The sequence below is a fragment of the Temnothorax longispinosus genome, chromosome 2 (assembly GCF_030848805.1).
Source record: "Temnothorax longispinosus isolate EJ_2023e chromosome 2, Tlon_JGU_v1, whole genome shotgun sequence".
In the NCBI taxonomy this organism is placed as follows: Eukaryota; Metazoa; Arthropoda; class Insecta; order Hymenoptera; family Formicidae; genus Temnothorax; species Temnothorax longispinosus.
In genome coordinates, this window is record NC_092359.1 from 18,533,191 (window position 1) to 18,558,918 (window position 25,728).

Here is a 25,728-nt window from a genome sequence, read left to right on the forward strand (position 1 = left end):
ACATTTTATATATATGCATACAACCCAAAAAGACGGATGTACGTCTGGTTGTTGTAACGAATACGCACAGACGATAATCCGAACTCGGATGTATGGTGTAGGAAAAACGAACAGGATTAAAATTATGTCGCATGCATTTTTAAATCGCGAGCAAACGGGCAAACGCTACGCAGAGGTAAGTATGATGGACAGGGAGAAGTCACAAAGTCGTAAGCTACCAAAAAAAGAAAAGAATCATGACAAAGTTTAAGCATTAAAATAATGGAAAGTTTATCTCTTTTAACCGTCGCTAACAAGCATGGCTAACGATCAACTTTAACACAATCGTGTGATTTAGGGCTTATCGTCCTATTATAGTTTTCTTGATATTTCTGACGATAGTAGAAATGAGAAAAGATTTAAAAAAAAAAAGGTCGAGAGAGCTTATCGCTGATGGCTTCGCTACCTGGGTTCCTAAGCATTCCTGAGAAGCAGGTAATCGAAATAAGATCGGCCCAAAAGGGATTCGTTAGGTCCAAAGAATCAAAGAGACTCATTGTAGATGGCTTTACTTTAGCCCTTATACTCGGATCTCTTCCTTCAAAAGTGTTACTTGTTGCGGGAATCGAAATCAGGGTCCGAAAGGGATTAAAGGTACTCCTTGTCGGTGTGATTCCGCTTTAACATTTAAAGGCATTCTTGGTGTGCTAATTAAAAATGGGGATTATTTGTCGTGGGACTCGTTGAACGTATTTCTCAAGCGATAAAGATGCGCAACATCACATGCAGTAAAGGGAAACAGAGCTCAAAGGGTTTCTCACAAAGTCATCGGGTATAAATTAGTAAACGTTAGCATTCCAAAAACACCTACTCGGCGTTAATGTAGTCTTGGGGTCTAAAAAGAGTTACAAAACATCGTTCTAACATCAAGCGAGCCACGGAGAAAGAGAGCATGTAGCGCTGTAATACTAACGACCTGTATGCAATTAAAGTTAAAAAAGTATGCTAAATACGCTCCCAAACGCGCACGCGAAATACTCTTCTTCGTTAGAGATTCGTAGTTAATACTTAGCATATATGCATGCACAGATAAATAAACATACAAAATGAGTAAAAAATTAAAAAATGCATACTTATTAATAATTGCGGCATAATACAAATTCTTCCTCAATCTTTTTTGGCACATCTCGTTACTTGTCGCTCATAAGATGTCCCGAAGAAACGTGGAAATCGATACAGGAAATATTTTTTGAGTTTGAAATTCGTTTCTCGACAAAAATGTCGGCGCGTTACGTTTGAAATATCTTTTTAACTTTCAATGTTGTCAGTAACAATTAAAACATGTCCATTGAAGTATTAAATTAAGCTTGACAGTATCACGCTCGTTAAATATATAACTTAGAACTTGGATCAGTGATTAAATTCTACGCCTGGAAGAGCATTCGAGAAAACATACGGAAGAACATCTGATGGAAGAGTTTACCTGAGAGAAGCAATATGTCCAAAAAATAATAACTTCTTCACATTTTTCGGGACGCTCTGTATAAATCCAGAGTGAAGCGCTATTCTTAAATCGATGTATCGCTTTGTCACTTACAGCTAATAATTGTTCTGTGCAGTATTGACTGTAATATTACTAAGATTGTCTTGTTGTATCATATGCAACTCTTGCGTAAATCATCCAACAATTTCCCGATCGTCTATCGGGAATAACAATTTCTTCCGTTGGTCCAGCCTATCGATACCGAGCTATCGATTTAAAGTCGTATTTTTATAATAATAACACAACTATCACAATAATTATGTAATACTGTAACGGCGCAGGTATTTATGTATGTAAAGCCGAGGTGTCGACATTATATAGTAAAATTACGCTTCGTCTATATAATTTTTATAACGATTAATGTGACATATATTCTTTCGTTAAATTAATTATTAAATATATTTTATATATTAAGTAATTGTTAAATCTTTCTTGTTAATCATCAATAAATTTCAGCAATATACCAATCAGTTAATATCTGTTTTGCAGTTCTGCATAATGTGTCACACAAATGCGTACATTAAATTATATTTAAACAATTATACAGGGTGTCTGAGAATTATATATATAAATTTAATTAATAGAATTCATATGAATTCTATTAATCCCTGATATCCCGTATAATATATTTAAATATAATTACATATTATCTCGTTATAAAAGATTTATCGGCTTTTATCAAAGTAGCTGTACGTGCGCGGAAATACTTGTGTCCAAAAACCGATGAAGCTTCCGTAACAATTAAATCCATCTATTAATATATATTTCTAAAGTTCTATATCGCGCGCGCCCTGTATATATTTTGGGTTCTAAGCCACTACGGAAAAATTTCGCACATTCTTCTCGATTACTTACTTAGGTACTTATTCGGTTTACATAAATTCCACGAAAGAATTCTCTTCTCTCTATAAAGATTTTTGTCACACGTTATTGTTATATGTTATTCAGTGCTCTTCGTTCGCACATATCGTATTTCATGTAATTTCTAATGTCCCAGCTGCGTAAAATACTTCAGCTTCCTTTCTTCACATAATCAAATCACTTACGAATACTCGGCCAATTCTGATTATAAGGCAGTCTCCTTCTCGCTGATAATCTTGATTCCGTGCTGCGTGAGAATCATCTTCACTTCCTCCTTGTCTCGAATGTTTTGTTTCTGAGCCGAGTCTTCAGCTTCATTTTCCTTTCCCAGATTTTCCGTCTGCGAATTCAGATTGTCGGTCGACTTGTTCAGGCGTTCAGACTTGTCCACATCATCGGTCGATCTCTGCAGAGATTTTGATCTTTTCGAGTCTCCTCTCGATATCCGTAGATTATCAGCAGACCCAAGCGTTGTTGTATTGTTCGCGACCTTGAGCACGTTATCACTCGCCTTCGAGGCCATCTTCGCCAGTTGGAGACTGTCCACCGAAGAGTATCGTCTCTTATCTCGCGCACTTCCGCCGGAATCCTCCTTTTTTCTAAACAAGGAGCCTTTGCGGTTGACCTTCCTGGCTCCGCTCGTCAAGATCGCGATTTCGTCCTTGGGTATGAAGTACAACTCCCGCGGCTGATCCTTGTTCATCGAAGAGCCGTGAATGAACAAGGACTGCGATTTCGGTTTTCCGGGATCCTTGACTCTCTCTTTATCGGAGATCCTGCTTCGATCGTCCGCCGATTCCGTACCGCTCTGAAAACCGCAGTTCTCAATCTCGAAGCTGTCGTCGTCGTATCGGTGCGGCTCTATCATCTTGTAGGTGTACCTATCCGCCGGTAACGCGGAATCCTGATCGAAACTGCCGTCCACCTCGCCGCAGATCTTGCAGAGCTCGCAGGGAATCTCCTGAATCTTGTCGTCAAGATCGTCGGCGGACTCCTGTAGGTTAAGCGATCCGCAAATGTCGCACTCGATGGAATCGTCGTCGTCGTCGGCCAGCGAGCTGCAGGCCGATCTGAGCGTGTAGAATGTCTCCTGATTCGGGCTGCTCACTTCCTCCTCCGTCCGGAAGGTGATCTCGTTCATGTAACAGCAGATCGAGCAGAACTCGTCCGGAATGTCGAGCTGCGAGCCACTGCTGTTCGCCTTCGTCGGCGGTACGCCCAGAAACACCTCCTGGATGCGCTTGATCGACTCGTAGCTCTTCGACTTCTTCGAGAACGCGTCGTCCTTCTTCGGCTTCTGCGCGGACGTTTCTTCGGACACGATCATCGAGTCCAAGCTGCCCTGAAGAGGCACGTTGTAACGTCGCACCTTCCGCGTGTACACGTCCTTAATGTCGTTGAAGTCGCACTTCGTTTTGTTTTCGTCGTTTTTCGCCGTCTTTATAGCTTCCTGCGCCTTGTTGTCGTTCAGTTTCACAGCCTTCGGAGTTTGAGTCTTCTTCGGGCTCTTCATGGAAGACGTTTTCGAGGAATGCTGAGAGAGCTCTTCGGTGCGCGACGTCTCTCGATTATCGGCAAATCGATTTTGCTTCTTCATTTCGACGTGGCTCGCGGGATCTTTTTTGGGACTTTCCATTTTCGCTGAAGACTTCTTTGAAGAATCCAGAAAGATTTCCTCCAGTTGAGAGATAACGCGATCATTGACGGATCGATCGTAATCTTTCGCATCGTCGGTTTTGTAAACGATTTGGCTTTTCTTTTTGGGGCTTTTTGTAGACATTTTCGAAGACTTTTGAGATGACTTCCTGGATCGAGGCATCTCTCGATCACTAATAGATTTATCATGATCCTTTGGTTCGCTTTCGTCGGTTTGAAGCTCCTCGACTTTTCTGGAACTCCTCGTCTTCGCGGAGGATGATCTCGAAGGAGGACCTTGGAAGACTTTTTCCGCACGGGACACCTCTCGGTCCTTGACAATTTGACTTTTCTCCTCGATATCTTTCTCATCGCAAGTCTGGTCTTCCTTGACTCTTTCGGCGCTCTTCGGCTTCGTGGAAGAACTTTGGAGCGCTTCAGATTGAAGCACCTGTGGATCGTCGGTGAATCGATGTTGCTCTTTGACCTCGACGTCGCTTGACTGACCTTCCCTGATCTTCCTCGGACTTTTGCGGGAGTTCACGATCGATTTCAGATACTTGCCGTCTATCTCGAGACTCGAATCGCAAGATGCCGTCCGTTTTTCCGAGGAACATGTATCCAACTCTGATTCTTTCTCCGTTCCGCTCGTCTTGTCAGGCTCTTGCGACATCCTAAATATTTCTTCTGTCCGTTCTCCGCCTTCGAGATTATTATCCTTATCGCCTACTTCTGCCACTGAAAGTGATTCTTCCACGACATACTTCAATTGATACGCTTCTTCGAAAGACTTTGCGCGATTATCATCGACTTCCTCAGTTGTGAAGGAATCTTTTCGACTCTTAGGAATCGTCGAATCGATCGATACTTGATCACTATATGATTGAGTGTCGCTCTTTCTGACGCTACTCTCGCGATCATTCACAGAATCAGCTATGCTATCTGTCACATCTTCTATTTGGCCGTCAGCGTATTTCGTTAAATTCAATCTGGCAGTATATACAGGCTTCCTCTTTTCTTCTTCATCCTCGTCGGAACCATATTGGCTAAGATAGTCTTCCTTGTCTACGCTGAAATCGGAGAGGGCACATTCGTGGCGACCGTCCAATGACGTCATTGAGATGTTTAGCGACGAAGTTATCGCCCTGACTTCTAGATACTCAGGTCTATCCGATTCGAAATCGGCTGTCTCTTTTCTGGAGTCGACTTCGACATAACTCTTCGTATCTCCCTTTGCACTAGGTTCAGTTAGTTCTGTATCTTTACCTACCTTATCTAGCTGTGAAATTTCTTTAAACTTATTCTTATCCTCGTCAAGCTTCATTTTAAGCTCGTTCGTAAGTTTTTCTATCATTAATCTACGGTCGTCCTTTATGAGTATGCCATGACTGGAATGAACAGGCTGAACCTTAACAACATTGGTAAACTCGTCAACTATTTCTTTGTCGCTAACGTCAACTTTTCCTTCGGCACTTTTTACCCTGGGGCTCTTTTCCGACCCAATTCTGCTTAAACTAGACCGATCCGGACCTGCCTCATCGTCATTGATCGCTTCTACCGTAGACCTACGTGTTTCTTTCAGCGCGTTCTTATCATCTAAACCTAAATCTACATCGATTATTTTCTTCTGAGAAACGCTTTTTCTGTCGCGAGCTTCAACTTCATCATTCACAGCGTCTTCTCTTTTCGGCCAGCAACATTCTCCTAATCGAAGCTCGCCGGAACTCGACTCGCTAGGTTGAATCTTCATTAATTCGCGATCATTCGAATCTAAATCTACATCAGCAACTTCCATCTTAGATCTCAAATCTAAGGCCTCTTTCTGTCCAATCTCAGTTTTACCCTTTACCGCATTTTTCATTATCGACCTAAAACATTCTTTTGACAAGAGTTCAGCGGAACTCGGCTGACCAGGTTGAACTCTCGTGATTATCTCGTTCGTGCCTAAATCTACATCAACAATTTCCATATCCCCCGCGATAGCGTCTATTATCGATCTACGATCCTCACTCGACACCAATTCGCTAGGGCTCGAAGACACAGGTTGAATTTTTACTATTATCTCATGATCATCGTTCGAACCTAAGTCCACGTCAATGATTTCCGTCGCGGATCCGAAATCGGAGACCTCTCTCTGTCCAGTACTAGCTTTACGCGCGGCACTGTCTATCGATCTACGATCGTCTTCTGACGAAGGACCGGGCCGGGACCTCGCCAACGGCTCGTCAACCGCACCTACCTCGTCTACGATTCGCGCGACGCCGGTCGCGCTGGCGATGATCTGTTTCGCCTGACCGGGATACGCGGCTCTAGACACGTGCTTGACGTTGCCGTTGTCGGCGTTGCTGCTGATCACGCTAACGATATGCTCGCGAATCTCGTCGAGCCCACCACCGCCCGCGACGTTCTGCAGGTTTTTGCGTAGCACCACCGCGTCCGGCACGTCAATACACGCGGCGATCTCGACCGGGCTCGGCGTGCCCATGGTCACATCGCTGGGCGACGGCGTTAGGAATGCGCTTAGGTATCGGGGATCTATGTGCAGATAATTGTTCGCATTCGGCGACGGCAGTTCCAACTTACTTCGGTGTCCAATCGGCAGCGGCAGCGTGAAAAACATGACGTTTCTTTTATAGAACATCACACCATCTCCTCATTCGGTCACATTTTCGCACAACAGAATTTTAGTCGCGTGGGCTCGTCACCACGTTCTCTCATACGCAGTTAAGAATTATTAGATAACTGCATATGAAATTTGCAAATTTCATTTTTCGACTGTTTTTCTGCGGCAATAAAAACATATATGCAGCTAAAAAGTTCGATAGCGTTTTTTGAGACTTTCTGAATCCAGCGTTTTATATGCAACAATTTAACAATTAACTATACGTGAGCTTCAGAGTTTAATTCCGATTCCAGTTTCACTCATATATTTGTAACTTTGTTCTTTGCATCCTTCGGTAAATGGAATATGCGAGAATGGAATATATGAGAATAAATGGGGTTGCGGTCCCACGCGACTAGCAAAGAGAATAATGGTGACAAAGGTGTCCTCGCAATTCAACTCACTGACTATATTAATTATTTCACCATTGAAATCTGACTCTAGAATTAATCGAGCAATTTTATTCATTCTCGTCTTCATTGTTAACAATAAAATAATGAAATTAAATATTATTTTAATAATTATAATCACAATAATTGTATTATCATTGTTCTTGTCAGTGAATAAAATTATTTAAAGTGTTGATCTTAAATTAATTTAATTGTGATATTATATAAACTCTCGGCAAACACTAAATTCTTTCTTAAAAAAAAAAATTATTCTAAATTCTAATTGTTATATTATAATTAATATTATTATTAATATTGAAACAATAAAAAACTGATTTTAATCAAAACAATTTATATATAAAGCTTTACTTACTATATTTCACTATTAATTATAACAATATTTTTTATATTATTTTTAAAATTTTTCGTGTCTGCTGAGAGTTGGGTATATATTTCTGATGCTGCTTAAAACCTATAAAGAATAATCTTGTATGGAAAAATAGTGTTAAGAAAACAGTAAATGAAATACAACTGTCTATAACATTTATTAAACATTAATTAAAATAAAAAATTGATATTAAATGCACATTTATATGTCCTTAAATTAATTACAGTAAACAGAAAAAAGACAATTCTTTACAAAATATCATACATCTAAAATAATTTAATAGTGAACAGAAATAGTACAATAAATAGAACATAATTAAAATATAATGACTCAGTTATTTTCCAGACATTAAGAATTTGGTTCTACAGTTGAAGTAAAAATAAAAAACACAATATTTTTCTAAATATTCAATCGCACGTTACAGAGATCGAACATCATTTGAAAGCAAAATCGACAACGTGCAATTAAACACTTATTAAAAAAAATACGTGTCTCTTTTATTTTGATCTATTACATGTCTAGAGCTCATAAAAATTGAAGGAAGATATTGGAGGTATGTTTCCTTGTAAATATTGTATTCGACGGAAGACAGGCAGGAAGACTAAAGTACGAAATATCGCCGTACATCGTATAAATTCCGTCAAAATATTAAACGCAGCAATGATCGCAAGACGTTCCTTTTAAGTATCTCATCTTTGTACATACAATACTCGCGAACTATCAATATATATATACTTATAAGAAGATAAAGATCAATGTTGCTACAGATGCACAATTAATAATTAATCGGAAATTGGTCCCAAATAAAAACCAATGACATGTTGCTAATATCTGTTAACGTCAATGATCAACTAATAAATTAAAATTAGATAATATAATTTTCCGAGTACAGTTTGGTTCGGTATTTACTTAAAAGTTTTATATTCACTTTGAAATATTCTCTGATTGAATTTTCTATATCTTTTTCCAAATTTTTACAAGCTTACTTTTATTACATACACATTTAACTTTGTATTTTCATTTTGCGTCTGCAATTGGGACCAGATTGTCATTGGATTATCATCATTATATACAACGATATATTTTTATATGAAAGTAAATATGCCATTATAAAAATTAAGTATATTCTTTATAAAGTGTATAAAAATTAATAGCAATATGATATCTACAACGAGTCTGTCATTATTCATTAAAATATCACAAAATACGTCATAAATGAATTTTTTAAAATTTCTTTCTCTCGAAGCTTCGTATCACTGCAGCTATATTGAATTATGACATGAAAACGAAATCATCATTTCTTTTATGGCATTTCTACTAACTCTAGCTTTCCTTTAGATTTGTTTAGTATGTACATAAAACCTATAGTAAATAACAGTTCGTAAAAGAATAATTTTTTGGCACGTCATAATCTAATATATTAGCAATCGCGGACGAGTACTCGCATGTGTTACTCGAATAATCAAGCAACGATCAATTTTATTAAAATTTAATTTCCGCGGTAACTCTATCCTTTCTCATTACGATCGAGCTCCCGTGTCGTTTATTTTCGGCTTCCCTATTGTTTATCAATTTCCCCTTTTGCGCCGCTTTTCCGTCATATTTGCCACATGACTGTACACAAGAAAAGCGAGCCTTTTAAACGTGAGGTAATCGGAAAGCGACGCAAGAGGAGGATTTCTTATTTGCCTGATCTAGAAGCGATCGCCGCAATTTCTCGCGCAAAGTTTACAAATCTTAAGCTTAAATCTATATGGCTCCAGACACATCTTAATTGCTCTCGTCATTTTAATCCTCTACTGTTCAACTACAACTTACAAATCGTATATCGTCTTTATTTTATCTTTTTATTTCGCATGTCAAGTATATGGAAAAATCATCTCTAAACCTTTTTGTACCTCCGGTAATCCAGATCTCTTATTTGTATCATTCAATTTTACGTTTCAAGCGCATTTCAAATCCATTAAATTTAAACGATAGAGGATTAATGAGCTAATAGACTAAACAGAAAAAAGCTCAACTATCGCCATTATAAAAGAATGCGTCTAAACATAAGATTCGAAACTCACATTGTCGTGTCTGGCAATCTCACGTCGTAGATCTCGTGCTTGTAGATGTAATCGATAACAGAGTCCTGCAGCAGGTACCTAACGCTTTCGCCGCGCTTCAAAGCTCGTCTGATTCTCGTTGAGCTAACTTCGTTCGGGATCCATTCGGTCACGATGCAAATGTTGTTCTGGAAAATAAGAAGAAAGAAAACCGAATTTTTCAGCAATTCGAGGCTGCTTATAAAAATTAGTATTGTTAGTATTTTTGACGACTCCAAGAATCACAGATTGTCTGTGAGATTAAAGTGAAATTAAATTTGCAAACAAAATTTAATTAAATTCATGTGGTTATTTATCTAAATTAATACGGTTTATATTTCAATTAATATTCTCGAATTCCTGCGTCTATTTAAGATACATAAAATAACTGAAACAACAACATAAATGTAACTCAATAAGAAAAGGGAGTGGAGAATTCTCAACATTTTATTGTACTTACCATATGCTTGGAGAGGATGTCAGAATCATAAATGAACTTGTTGGGATTAGAACCCTCTCTGGTGATGACCACAAGACCATGCTCGCCGACAATCGCGTCGATCTGTAAAGTGTAAGTAATATCAACTGTCTTTTATTTCGTCATTTTAAGCGTCGTCTACTATGGCAGCAGGAGTATGCAGTAAGACGTAAGCAGTAAGTTATTAACTAATGGGATTTTTAGAATTCAAGAATAATCGACTGTGGTTGGTCAATAGCTTACTGCTTACGTCTTACTGCATACTCCTGCTGCCATTGTAGACGACGCTTTACAGCTCTATGTTTGATAATTACAAAATACGAGAGTTTATCTCAAAGCTGCGAGCATGAACAGAAAATGCAAGAATCATTCAGAATTTTTTAATAGAAGGGAACAAAGTTTCCACGTATTCCTATCTGAAGTGGTCGTCTGCGATGTACTCTACATATGCAACTCACGTCTTCTTCCAGCCAAAGTCCACAAATGCCGAAGCTCTCCAGAAGGTCCGCGCCGCACAGCAATTTGATCTGTATCGGCGTATTGTCCGAGCTGTTTTTTACATTCTCCGGAATCCAGTCGGTGTCTTCGTTCTGCAGGTGGTGCTTGATATCATTGGAATTGGATAGCATGGAGTTGAGCAGATTTTGATGATGCTGCAAGCACATGCGGGTCTTTGTCCAACAATTCTGCCTCGTCTCCCATGTGCTCAGCCGAATCCAGTCGCTATTCTGCAACGCCAGTCGCAGCAACGCGCATCTGTGGGTAGCGCTGGCCAGCTCTTTCTTGGCGTACGCATCGTGCACCGGGGAGATCACTCCGCCGACGACAACGTGCGTTCCCATTCGGTGCAGATGGTCTCGTGCAATTTCTGAAAGGTAGAATTATTCGTAAAAATCTATAATTACTAATTAAAATTAAAAATTCATTGAATTACATTCGAACGATTATGATTGGGCGATCTATAATTAAACATTAAACGAGAAGGAACGGAGAATTGAGAAAAAATATACAGAAGGAAGGTAAAAAAAAAGCTTTATCGTGCAAACACGATAAACAAGCTGCACGCATGGCGCAGCGGACGTGTGACATCATGCGTGATAACGCAACGTGACGCGACAGTATTTACCGTTCTATAGGAACGGGGGTGAGAGGATGACGGCAAATCGATATGTACGTACCGAACATCCGCAGGTGCATATTTGTCGGCGGGTTATAACTGCCGCACGACATCAGGATTACACGCGTGGGCGCCATTTTGCGCGCTCGAAACTCGTTGCCGCATCGACGGCCGACCGCACCTCCTCCGTCGGCGTCAAATCGACCCGACGCCGCGCTGCCGCTGAATAACGACGACGACGACGACGCGCACGTCGCAAAGTTGCGTAACCTACTGACCGCGTTTAGGAACGAATCGCGCGCCGATCGCCGCCATGTTATCTCAAGCATCGCCGACCAATAGGAAGCTCTCACAGTTTCGTTCGCGCGCCACCTGGCGCGAATCAGCTAGCAGCAAGGATGCATTATGCAAAACTCATACCGCGCACACGACGTCTAATGTCCAATAGGAGGACTCGCTTCCTAGGGATGAAAATCTCGTTAGTTGAAGTCCCTAGAAAATACGCATTTCTATTGGATACCGAAATGCGTTCACTTACGGGCGAAAAAAGGGTTGCGCTTCTTCTCGATTTCTTTCGGAACGCAGACATCTGATTCGTTTTCTAGTTGTCCTCGATTGGGAGACGATCTGATCCAATTGGCGTCATTAATACTTCCTAGCCCTACCTTAAATGCTTCTTTGTCGAACGAATCGTATCTGAATATACGCATTATGACTCATCCGAAATGTAACGCAAATCAATGTATTTGAGATATTAAAATTAAATTATTCAGAACGTAACATGACTTTTTGAAATAATGGTCCACATTAATTTCTCCGATTAATTCTCACGGAAGAACGATCCAAAATTAAAATTTTAACTCTAAATTCTTTTTAAAGAAATATGACGACGGAAAATAAGATTGAAAGGATAAATCATCCAACGAGGAAATTATTTGCAATGTCGATAGCATAAAATGTTATTTAAGTCCTCATATAAACATTGAATTTTCGAGGTTAAATGAATTTGTTTTACAAAATGGAACATTGTCGATTTTCGTTTTCAATACATCGAATATTTCTACAAACAAGCAATGTGTAAAAAATTGACATTAACCTTACCTGATATTTGAAGTCATTCCTGTTATTCCTTGATGGCTGAATGGTTATACGCTTTAAAACTTCATGAATTCCTTCGTCATGCATCTACTGCGTTGTTTCGGGAACAGTTGATGTGGTTTTGTTTAAGTCATTCATATTTTTTAAAATAATAATAGCCTATGTATGTACATTTTGCAAAACATGATCTTCACATTTATTTAACTTACCAGTTTATCAATTTCAATAAATGTCGTATTGCGACATTTAATAAATTTTCAGTGTATGTGAATCTATAATATTCTTATTTCATTTTCGATTAATTTTTTACTTTACTGCGTGATGCATATTTATTTCATTGCCAAAGTATAATTAATGATTGTACCAAATGGAACGCAATATGAAAGAATTTTCAATAACACGTAGTACAACGCAATATGAATTTTACAATTTTTCATAAAATTACTGAAATTTAATCGCGCACGTTTCGCGAAGAACTGAAGCATACTTTTGAAGAATCACATCAACGTTCCCGATCGGAATTACACAATTTCACAAATAAATAGTTTAATATATTCCAAATTAACGCGTTTATTTTAAAAGAGTTTCATAAAACTCGGAACTTTTCGCGCGACATTTCATATACGACAATCAAACAATTAATTCTTTTCGAATAATTTCGAACATTTGACGAATCTTGTTGCTATCCGCTACACGCTTTCCTTATTCTACGGTGTTGATAAGAGGGACTGGTTCAGTAATACACAAATCTAACTTTATTCACATTTTTTTTGTCATTTTTTTCCGCTGAATCATCGAGAAAATGATCTTGAGAGAACAGAAACCTCTGCGATACGAATAGCAATTACAGGTAAATATGTACAATAATATATAATAAGTGATGGTTGCCCTTCCTTCTCTTCGTCCTCCTCATCAACAGTCGTCTCACCTCGCTCAACGACAATCAACCAATCAGTATTTTAACCGTAATAAATCGCGCCAGACTCAATCTAATCCTTCCCACGCATCCATTCCTCTCCGCCTTAAGCATTAATTACCGTCGATCATCGAATATCGCGACAGTAATCGACGAATTGACAGAAATGCTTTCCCTAATTCGTAGTCGTCAACCTTCAAATCGCCAACCGGACTTTCCTCATTTCGGAATCATCGCGCAAAAACTCGCACAATCATTTTCAATCGCGATGCAAAATGTTCAAACATTCGTCTAAGAGAATATCTCCTCTTTTGTTTTCATCAATTTTATTTCTTTCCCGTTTAGATTGTATTATCTCTAGTGATCGGAATGTGTAAACATTTTGCATCGCTCTCGATGTTCGTCTCATCTTTAACTTATGTATTGCGACCGTTGCGTTGCACTTGATGATTTTGCTTCGCTTCATTTAGCCTCCTCCGTTTTTTTCTTTTTCGTAAAATTCAAAATGTCTTCTTTCTCACTCTCTCTCTCTTTTTCTTTCTCGCAGGTCTTAGATATATCTCATCATCGTACATTCACACACTCACATTCGTTTAAATAGTACTTTATAACGTTATATTCATCTGTTTCTTTCAAATCTCTCTCTTTGTATCTCCTTGCCTTTCTTCCACTTTCATTCTCTCATTCATTCTTTCAATCGACTCCGATCGCGATTCGCGTAAAGTGAAGTGAGTTATTTGTGTTTCTCCCTCGAATATTCAGAATTTTGTTTTCTTATACTTGTAAAAGTAAGGCTAGGCTAAATTAAGTTACTTGAATTTGATTAAAGTTTCAAGTAAATTATAAAATAATAGGTATGTGTCTGCTGAGTTGTTCAAAATACGCGATTGACTTTCATTACGGATTATATTACGCATTTAAATGTGCTTGCAGGAATTTGTTGTCTTCAATATTTTATAATTATTTTCTCTAAATCCATTTTCATTTTATTTTTTCGATACACAACCAATTTTATTTCTCCATAAAATCCTTCGATCGAGTAATCAATCGATCTTTTTATCAAGAGATTAAAGAACAAAAATATTTTAATTATTTTGAAGCCGATTGCACAATTATCCCACTTCACCCTACTCCGAACAAGTGATGGACACACTCTGAGATGCAAACTTTCGAGTTTGTAAACAAGCACACTCGACAAGTATCACTGGACGACATGACACTGTTAAAACTGTCATTAATCCGAGCTAAGGAAAATAACCGACGAGTATATAGTTAGCCCAAACCACAGTTACTTCAGTTACTTCACTTCAATCCTACTTATTACAATTCGTCTCGCTTTTTTATTTTATTTTTTTTTTAACTTTTGCTCTGTTGCTAGCTTGCTTATTAAAGTGATTTCGTCGTCGATTTATTTACTTCTCTGTTTTGGATCGTGTATATTAACAATATGCCCGCCGACTTTTGCGCACAACTACGAAGGCCCTGGATCTCCAAGCCCTGAGATACCTCCATCGCGCGTTTTATACTCTAAATCTCCATGGCTCCTATATTCTCGATATTCTTTTGGACTACTCCTTAGAGTACTGAAACACACCGTCACTCGGAATCCACACTTTTGGATTCTTGAGAAAGCTATCTTTGAAGCTTTGAGAATTCCTTTATAGGCTAATCCACGGATTTCCGAGTTCCCTTTTAGATCCCCGACAACTCTCCTTATCATCCTATTCTGCATTCACGGCTCTCGGTTTCTTGAAGGTCTCAAAAAGAAATCGAAATCGAAACCTATGGAGGTTTCTTTCGGATTATTTGGACCATCAAGTTCCTCGATTGCCGAGTCATAAAGTTTTTAAATCCAGGAGTCTCAATTCTTTACATTTGTAAGATCATAGGATTTTTTAATCCTTGATTTAAAAAAAAAATACAATCCTAGATTCTGGATGAAATCCGAACTTTGCAAGGAAGTAATCATTAGTTATGTATCTTCTTTTGCGCTGGAGATCCTTGGATCCTTCTATCATCAAAGTCTGGAAAGCCTTTGAATCTCGAGAATCGGTATAGTCGCTACGCAAAACTCGACGGGACTTTGCAACATCAAGCGTGTCTCTCGCTAGCGAGGACACACTCGCCACCATTATTATCTCCTCCTCCTTTCGTTTATCACCCTCCATTATTATCATCGCCCTCTTACTATTATCCCTCTCCTCGACTTTTCGCCTTTATCGCGTCTATTTGCTCGAAGATCATCCTCCCGTCTCATCTTTGTATTGTATATGTTTTAACACATGGAGAGAATGAGAGATTGGGTGAGAACCCTCATCTTCTCGCGCGTAAGACTCGCGTGGCTCAACAACGACCGAGAAAAGGACCGCACTTTTCGTCTGAAGGAGTCTTGCCACGCAAAATTCGCATTCCTCATCCCACTCTCTCGTCCTTCCTCTCTCACCTTTTTCTCTTTCTATTTTCCTGTGTCTCCTCGCACCTCGCTTCTCTTTAAGCTATAGCTCCTAACTTACTTTGTGTATTCGTTATCCATTCTTTTATAAAGACATCACTTCAACATTACAGAGCGCAACTATTGCGCCCAAAAATGTTGATACACCGATAGCTCTCTCTTTAATTCTCCCTAACTTATATGTAATCTTTTAGTCCATCTTTTGCGCGTACATCACTTTCAGATGTAACACTTCAGGGTATTACATATATAAACACTCAATTATATAAGTATTATATAACCACCGCTCTCGAAAAAGTTGAGACACCAATAGCTTATCGTTACAAGTGACTGAAAATGAGCTTTTCGGATACTCAACTTTAAAGGTGCTAATAAATGATGAAACCTTGCACAGAGTTTTCTACCATTGACAGCTCTTGAAGGGTGCCCAAAAAACAAGGGAACACCTTGGAGGAGGACGATCTTCGAGATGCGACTAAGCCGATCTCGGCCTACAGGACTTATAAAAAAAAAAAGATCCGTCGTCACACTCGCTTCTTCAGTGTATATCCTCCGTCTTTCTTTAATCATCTAAACAAGTAAAGCGACAAAACGTCGAACGATGAAAAAGGTGTCCCCAAGTGACACTCCAAAAAGGATCTTCTAATCAAAAATTAAATTCAAATGTAATTCTCACAATCCCGAAGTAAAATTGGAATTTAATTCGAGATCTCGTATTAATCGAGATTAAATTCGAATTTAATTCGTATATGTTATCGGAATTAAATTCACATTCAACTCGAGACCGTGTTAATCGGGATTAAATCCTAATTAAACTGTCGAGTTAAAAGTAAAAAAAATCTCTTACTCGATTAATCGAAAATTAAATTTAAATCTAACTCGCATCCCCGCTAAAAATCGCATCAACTAAGTTTTATCTACGTCCTTTAAATCCTTATTACGAGTACTGTAGTAGTAGTATAGTAGTAGTAGTTGTAGTAATAGCAGCGATAGTAGTAATAGTTATAGTAGTAGTAGTAATAGTAGTAGTATTAATAGTAGTTTCTTCTTTTTTTATTCCTTTTTCTGCTTAAGCATCTTTTTTTTTAATCCTTTAGGTTTTTCTGATTTCTGATAATCTAACAGACATCTAAAAATAACACCCATTTTTTTGTTTTCATTACTATTTGTATTTTTATTCTCGGTCTCTCTTCTCTGTTTTTCCTCAATCTCAAGCAAGCGTTACTTAAGGGACTCCTTTTGTAAATTTTATCCTACGCCCGAAGACCTTCTCGATGTTAACGTCTTTGTTAAAAGAAAAAAATAAGTAATAATGTGAAACTTCCCCGGAAAGATCCAACAATCATCAGAAATAGCAGGCAGCACGCAACCATGCACGAATGTTCTACTATTGATTGATGTTGATAATAATTAGTATTGTACTGATCGATAATAATCAGTAATCGGTCATAATATTAATTAATATTAAATCCGATCATTGAACAATATATTAAAATATCGAAATTGATTATTAATCGGCTATTAATCATATATGTACGTACAATATCATTTGTTAATAATATTGCAAAGTAAATAGTGGTACTAATTAATATTGATTGATAGACGATTTCTCTCTCGATATTATAATGTTCATTAAAGTTTTGATAATAGATTTTAATATTAATTAATATAAATAAACATTGTTATTGTCAATTAAATCGGTCAAATCTGTTATCTGTCAAACTTCATTATCTGTCCAGTTTTTAATTTTTATCGACAATAATAAGCTTTAATAATATGTTTTAATATTAATTAATATAAATAAACATTGTTATTGTCAGTCGAATTACTCTTTCACCTGTCAATTACTTTGTATATGCATATTCGTAATTTTTACTAGTAATAATTTCCACGAATTTAAATTCTTAGGTATCAGCGCAACCATCGAATTACATAATTAAGTTTTAATCTATCAATTAATGACAATCAAGTTTTTAATAATTAATACAAAATTTCATATTCGCGCGAACATATTGTATCAATAATTATATATATATATATATATATATATATATAAATTTTCATTCGTATAAATACAATTTTAACCTAGCGACTTAAATTAACGCATTTTCGTCGTTCGTTTTGTCAACTTCAATAACGTGTCAAGTTTTATTGCCTGGTGATCTTTCTTCAATCGTTCGCGTCTTCATCCCAATTCCCCCTCCCTTTTTTTCTTTCTCCCTCATTTTCTTTTCTCATTCTTTCCCTATCTTTCTCTGTTGCGCTTATTATTCTCAGTTACCTTCTTTCTTTCACTTTTAGTATCGGTGAATTTTTCGATGGAAGAGAAAGATAGATGGAAGAAAGAATAAATGAACATTTTTTCGGATCGAATATATATATCTGTATACATATTCCCCTTTCCTAAGTCATTCATTCATTTTTTTCTCTCTCTCCATCTCTCTTCTCTTCGTTATCTTTCTTTTACTTTTCTCTTTTTGCATCCTCATTTCCCCTTTCTCTTTTACGTCTTTCCTTCTCATACTCATAATACAGAAAAGATTTTCTGTACGCTTAATTAAATATATAATTAAAAAATAAGTCAATAAGTGAGATTATAGATATCAGCAAATAATCACAATACACGAATATTTCTGTTGGTTCTAATAATAAACGATTTAAGAGGAGCTGACAAATATTTATTTTATCAAAATCAAATTCTTAATTTTTCTGGTTACGAAATGGTTTCAAGGGTGTTTCAATATTCTATTATCGTATCTATTTTCGCTTACTTCTTAATCAGGATTACAATTTATAGTACACTCGCTTGCGTTGACAATTTGAGGAAGTGTTGTTATTTAATTAGACTAATATGCGTCACCCTTGTAATTTTTAATAAAATATATGTACAGAGTATCCATCCTGCGCGCGGAAAGAAAGAACTAGGACAGTTTGTCTTTAAGAATGATAATGCGGATGTGAAAATAAGTATAACGTAAATATGTAATTATCTGAACAATTGCGTGAAGCTAAATTATGTAAATGTGTCGAAACATCTAGTATAAAACCACGATAAATCAATGAAAAAGAAAACTCGACTCTGCTCAAATTTGGAAAATATTTATTGTTAATTTTAAAGCCTCTTGAAAAAAATCTATTTTTCGAAATTTACATTGATATTTATTGAGTTGATGCAAAGGGTAATTATTTTTTATTATGTCTTGTTTCAATTAAGATTACCGTCTTGAATTTTTTAAAACAGCGATAAAAAGCGTCTCACTCTTTATAGAAAAAGTGTATCGAGACTCATCATGATATTAATAACAGTTTCTGTTTCTAAAAATTTTCTGCGTGATTTTATTTTACTTTCAACTTTTAGTAAAATACGACGAATCTAATCTAACTCTTTCTCCCTCCCCAACCATTTTGCATCAACTTAATACATATTCTAAAAATTCCGCAATCTTTAAAAATCAAAAACGTTGAATCTATTTATTTCTATGACGGTTTTAATTTTAGATTAGCTTCTTAATAATTCACCCTAAAATAGCTATTTAATCGTTACGACTCCAATCGTCGTCTCAATTCATCATTCTAGGAAACAGATTTTTTGGTTACCTATTTCTGGTTACTTCATATAATACCAGATATTCTTTTGACAAATTTAAAGAAGGCCAATGTGTTCAATTTAACAATTTAATTCACAATTATCTTTCTTTTACAATTTCTTGCACATTATAAAAAAATTCCTCACAAATTTATGTACTTTTATCCGACAACACTTATAATATTTTCTTCTTGTTTGAGTTTCCTTGCAAAACCATATAATATATAAATGCAATTTGATTTTTTAAACCCAAAAGGCCGTGATAATAATGTAAAGGTTCCAGTATAAAGTTATGATTGTTTTGTGGTACAAGTTCTGGATTAATACCAGAATTATCTAATCAAATTAATCATATTCAGAAATCATGAGGTATATTTGAAAAAAAAAAACATTAGATATTGAAAAAACTTATTTAAAAAAAGAATTTCACTAATTGGTGAATAAATTACAATTTTAAAGATTTTAATAATAATATAAAATTAATATAAAAAATTTTAAACAATTAATGGTTTAATGTTCAAAAATTTAAAGAAGAATTATTTATTATTGTAAAATCCTTTTAGTTTCAATAAAATTACTTCATTGGCAATTAAAAACGGTTAAAATTAAAACGACCCATATATTGTGCATTTCAGAAATGGAAGATTCTTTAAAAAATTCCGTAGTTATTAATTAATTGATAGAGTTTGCTCATTTAGATCTCTACGCAGAGGTCTTGCTTACTTTTGTGCTTATTTGTTTATTATTTATTTTTCCACTTTTTTTTGTTTTCTAGCAGTTCTTTGTAGTTAGTTTTTTTTATTGGTTCTTAGTGGTTCCCTCGTTTGTCCTGCGCGCGTTTTTTTTTATTTTATTCAAAGATTTATTGTTGTTCTGGCGTACGAAGATCAACGGTGTCACTTCTATTTTGAGTTTTTTTCGTGTATTAATTGATAATCAGTGATAAGATAAACGACAGCCAACGCCATTTGTTTTTTTAAGCAAAGTAATAAATTTAAATTAATAAAGTAAATTATCCCATATAGATTAATATTGATACATAAATCTTTCCATTATTCAGGAGTTAAATCTAATAATGTAAAATTAAATTTTTAAAAAAAGTTGTCAAATTTTTTGTTAAAGTAGATACTGTATATAAGAGTCTCGATATAAAGCTACGTGTAATTTACAATTTAAAAGAAATAGAAATTAAAATTGCAGAATTTGCCGAAAGATAGGCGCAGGATCATGCACATTACCGCGGTCAAAGCCCGCCTATTTATAATTGTGGTGTATTCACCGCGAGTATAGATTCGTGCAACAACCAATATGATTGCAATATAGCTATAGACGATTGTTGATACAACAATCAATATTCGATTCAATATTAAAAATCGCGGTGTGCCTCGCTGAAAATATTTCACTCGGCTTGGTCGCTTTTTCTCGGCGGGATTTGACCTGGTAAATCTTCATCATCTTCACAATTTCACTTCCTGACATCTGTCTTTCTTTCGTTGGCTGCTGTTTCGTTTTCCTTTCTCTTGTCAAGATGTATTTGTGTACTTCTCTTACGTCCTTCGTCTATTAATCCAACAACTATCCCCAACAGTTAACCCTTTAACTTACGTGTAGCTTAAAAAAGTCAAGCATCCACCAATTAATTAAATCTGTTTTTAGTGCTTTGGAGATATTTCCATAATATTCGATTGAATCGATTTCAGTTTTTAATACTTCGTAAAGTTTTAATGTTCAATTTAATGCTTAATATTTATGCTTACTTTCCTCAAAATTTTTCCCAAAATCTCTAAATTGAAGGTTATAATTAAAATTACATTTAAATGAATTTAAGATATCAAGAAGTATCTAATATTAAATGATAAAAAACTTTTGTAACTTATATTTTTATTATATTTGAGATTTCCGATCCCTCTTTTAGATCACTAGATTCCATAATATCTAATTAAATCAATTTTCGATTAAATATTCGATTATAAAATATTGGAATCTATATAACTTTAGAATGTGTATTCAATTCTCCTTAATTAACATATTTTGTTACATTTTAAAATATTTATTTATTATATATAATACTGTGTAGAATAAAGAAAGATAATAAGAGTGGAAAAATTAAACATTTTTACAATATTTAAATAATATTGTATAAATAATAATTTCTTTAAATTTAAGTGTAATAAAAAAATCTTTTAATTTTCCAGGTAATTTATATTTTTCTTTAATTCTATGCTAATAAAGTTTCAAGATTTCAACTGTCTCGTTGAAGACTTCAATGTTTAATACTAAATATCACTAGAATTTTCGTCTCATCGATCAATTTTGCTATGTTACATTAATAGTATAATACTGCATCAATAATATGAAGGCAATAAATGTTTATAGTAAACTAAATAAAACGAAAATGAAACGTATAGAAACGTATAAAAAATAATGAATCAAAAAATGAACTAAAGAAGGAAATAATACAAATAAAATCAAAATATAAAGAATATACTTATGCGCTTTCTGTGTGTATATATAAAGAATCTAATACCGATTTTTGTATTATAGATTCTTTTACGAAATCGCAAAGCATGTATCTCAAATAGATCGCGATTATGTCATATTTGATAAATCTAAATGTCTATCATTTACAAATTTCGTTTTTTTTCCGCTAATTGCAGAAATTCTGGTGCATTTTGTCACTATCGATCATCATCCAGTCTAAAAACAGTTTTTAAAAGTTGAAACAATTAAATTTCCCGTTTTTAATTTTATAAAGAAATCTTCTATTAACAAGTACTGTGAGGAAAAAAAAGAGAAACACTTCTCATTTAGGCTGTTCTACAAACCGCCTCTGCATTTCAACGACAGACTTTCCGACTATTTTGCGTACCTCATGTACGAGAAAAAGTTAAAGGGTTAACCGACGACATATATTCCTGCAACGGATTATTTTCCACAATATGCTCACCAAAAACATTTATCTCCAACTTACAAATTAACGGTCTTCAGAGATCATCCATTATATTTGGTAATCAGTCTATTCATTAAACTATCGTTCAATGCCAATTTTACAAAAGGACCTTTTCGTTTTTTGTCCTTTAAGTCGAAAACGTCTCCGATTTTCGATATTAGATTAGAAATTGAAACCGCTACAATTTCGTTAAGCTGAATCTCTCATAATATTTCATACCTACATATTTCATATTTAGATTGAAATAGTATAACATTCTCTATAATAATATACTTACAATTACAATTTCCTTATGTCTTAAGCAACACTATTTTCTAACATATACAAAATAAGATAATTGTTTTCAAAGATATTAACTTGCCAAAATTGAGAAAAATGTCATGACATTATTTCACATCGAAATAAAATCATTTTAGCGTCAAAATGCGAAATTGTATCGGTTTCAAATCCATAACCTAGATTGTTCGCTTCGTAGATCATTCGCGAATGATCTGGGAATACCTAGTCCAAGATCGTGAAAAAAAAACGCGTCACATAAAAAGATGATAACAGCCCCGAGAATACCCAATGAGGGATTTGTGGAATTTGTACTCTTCGAACATGTGTGTATGTATTAGAGTGCCCCCTATTTCCACAATTACTTCTTCAATTATTCTATTGCACATTCGGCAGTCTATTATTTCGTTTATAACAACAAATAAATTTTTTACAAGTCTTTTAGATTTTGAAATTTCTCCTTTTATTGCCTATTCATAATTTGCATTTCTTCAATTTTTATCTCTTAGTTTGTTTTGTAATTTTTTTCTTAAATTCTTTTTACTCATAACTCTTTTATTTCTCTTTTTACATTCTTCTTTGTTTTTCTCTTCATAATAAGTAGATGAAGAAAATTTCGTTATAAACAAATTTTCTGAAGAGCAAAAGTCACTCAAGACTTTTTGTCTATTTCTAAATCTATAAATAAGGGACACTCTATATTTATGTGTGTGTATATATATATATAATATATATAATGAAACTTCACTTACGCCGTATTATAATTATCAGTTTACTTTTTTTGCTTTTTATACTTTGTTTTTTATACTTTGCTTGCTCGCTTAATTACAGAATAATAATTACTTAACTATATATGTGTACATATACGTGTGTATATCTGTTCTTTTGTGTCTGTGTGAGTTTGCGTTGTTATCTATTAATTAATCGCATTTCATTATTCATCGAGAAATTAGCCGTTTGTCTATCTTTGTCCGTCTTCTTCATTCTCTAAACACTCTCCCTTCTCATATTCCTCCACTTTACGCGGTGTCGAGTTTTATGAAGATTTATTCCCTTTTGCAAATATGACGACGGCGCGGGGTTTATTTGATAAGTTTATTTAATAAGCTTATTTGTTTGTTTACTGTTTGTATGATTATTTAAATAACATTCGATGGAAGTAATCCGCGATTTAGTATTGGAAATAATTTTGTGTTATCGAAATAATTTGTATATAATCTCTCTTTTTAAGTAATTCTAATTTTTATACATAATTTTATACTACAAAAATAATTTCATATTTTATAATCTTAACGTATTACAGTTAATTCCGAATATTGCATATAATCTTTAAGTTTCAAATTAAATAAATTTTATGAATAAATTTGTGAAATACTTTTATTATATAATTTATTTGATATATTACAAATTACTTTAATAATTTCGTCATTTTAAACTAGGCGGATTGCTTCGGATAAATACTTCCGAATTTGTTGACTAATTTTATAACTTTTTATAAAATAAATTTTTCTGGATTAGATTTTGATAAAACTATAAATTTATCTTGGAAATTTACTTCATAAAATTTTAACCTAAATAAATTTTAAAAAGTATTATAAATTTCTAGAACTAAATCTTTATTTTTAAATTCTGTTCTCTATCCTATTTCTCTATTCAATTTTCCGTGCAAAAAATTAATAGAATTTTACTTTGAAAATTAATTGAAAAATTGGGAATTATTTGTAAATCATTTTGCATATTAAAATGATAAAACCGAATTAATCGAATTTTTCAAAATCAATTTCTAAGAATAAATTTTTAGTTTTATCAATTAATGCAAAGCTGTGAACCCAAAAGGCGCGCATTTCAATAATCGAATCTCAAAATGGTCAATCGATGCTTTATTTCATTCGTTTCAAGAATTTTAGGATTAAGCTTGCAATAAAACGAAGAATTAATCAGCTTCTGCTTAACATTACCATAACTTCCATTTTTCATTTAGCTTTTTTGCCTCTCTCTCTCTCTCTCTCTCTCACGCACACGTGCACACACGCACACACACACACACACACACACTCTCTCTCTCTCTCTTCCCCCTTCATATCTACGCTGTTTTAATAAATCTGTTCGTTCTTAAAAATATATACAATGCTGCGCTATGATTTCGTCAATGCTCGATAATTTACAATAATCTTCTTTATTTTTCACATTCTTCCAGATGTTCTTGTTACCTTCTTTTTTCTCTTCACTTTCATTTTGCTCACGTTTTCCTTATCTTCCATGCTGCTACTCCTTTTTCATCGAGATCAACTTCTGAAAGGTGGCTGGATTTTTTCCTTTGAATGCATAATATACGCCAGACTTTATCTTGAAATATGTCAATCTTTCTATTTGTATTTGCAACTTTTGGAAGTTGCCAGCTTTTTTTCTTATTGGTTTCTCCAACGATCAACACTTTCAAATGTTGTTCTTTTTAGTAAAATATTAATGATTAAGTCTGTGTATATTTTACATATTCTTTCTTTTCAATCGTTCCCAAGTTGTTCTCCGCTTCCGTATGATTTCTATATGATGAACTTTAAGTGGATTTTCCGTCTTTATATTCCTCATTTTCATCTGTTTTCTTTCTTGCTCTCGGATTCTTTAACAGATTCTTTTCTTCGGGTCAATTGTCTCTTCTTCGTAACATTCATGTAGAAATACTTATGAAAGTATTGAAGACTTCTTTTTTTTTATACTGTAGGCTAGAACCGAGATGGTATCAAAGATAACGTCGTTTCCCCTATTTCCTTTCCCTTTGCATCATTTGACGTGTGCGTCGATTGATGTTCTTCGAGCCATGGCAATCCTGTCCAAGTTCCATCATTTCTGATTTTTTTTTTTTGAAATCTATTCCGTTCGTCGAAGATCTTCGCAAAGTCGAGTGACATCTAAAGGACTGCTTCTTCTCTATAACGTTGCTTTGCCAGTCAGGCCATTTTGGAAGGACAAAGTTGCATTGAGTACGAATTTAAATGTGCATTTCATGTGTATATATGTAATGTGTGTATGAGTCGATATCTCGCGCGCCGTCAATTTTCGTACGCCCCGATGGATCTTCTTCCGCTCGCTCTATCTCCCCTCCCCTATCCTTCCCTCTCTTTTCCTTCTTCAACCGCTTCTTCTTTCGCCGCCATCGCACCGCCTCTTTGTCTGCAAATAGCGCAGAGGAAGCAATGTGAGAATTTATTTGCCCAACATCCACCACCCTTGTCCCTCCCCCCCCTCCATCGCTCTCGTTATACACTCCTATCTTCCGCTTTTTATCCCTTTGGTGATTTACGTCCCTACAC

At 35.2% G+C, this 25,728-nt stretch overlaps 2 protein-coding genes across 7 annotated transcripts in view; both read right to left on the reverse strand.

Annotated features, from left to right (window-relative positions):
- Nmnat (nicotinamide mononucleotide adenylyltransferase) overlaps nucleotides 1–11,483 on the reverse strand; it is a 39,645-nt gene extending 28,162 nt beyond the window's left edge. The window contains exons 1-5 of one of the 4 annotated variants that reach the window (XM_071770400.1): nucleotides 11,201–11,483; nucleotides 10,481–10,890; nucleotides 10,005–10,106; nucleotides 9,527–9,693; nucleotides 6,258–6,600 (exon numbers count right to left, since the gene is read on the reverse strand). In XM_071770400.1, the coding sequence (XP_071626501.1) occupies nucleotides 6,258–6,600; nucleotides 9,527–9,693; nucleotides 10,005–10,106; nucleotides 10,481–10,890; nucleotides 11,201–11,468 (1,290 nt within the window). In that variant the 5' untranslated portion in view covers nucleotides 11,469–11,483. Of the gene's footprint in view, nucleotides 1–36; nucleotides 6,601–9,526; nucleotides 9,694–10,004; nucleotides 10,107–10,480; nucleotides 10,891–11,200 lie in introns of those variants that run through there. The other 3 variants (XM_071770399.1, XM_071770401.1, XM_071770402.1) reach the window with 3 other exon arrangements.
- Nucleotides 11,484–12,969: 1,486 nt separating this feature from the next.
- The window catches only part of LOC139808435 (MAX dimerization protein), a 46,507-nt gene continuing 33,748 nt past the window's right edge, over nucleotides 12,970–25,728 (reverse strand). For all 3 annotated transcript variants that reach the window (XM_071770414.1, XM_071770413.1, XM_071770415.1), the window contains exon 8: nucleotides 12,970–25,588. The gene's annotated coding sequence lies outside the window, so the exon portion shown is untranslated. The remainder of the gene's footprint in view (nucleotides 25,589–25,728) is intronic.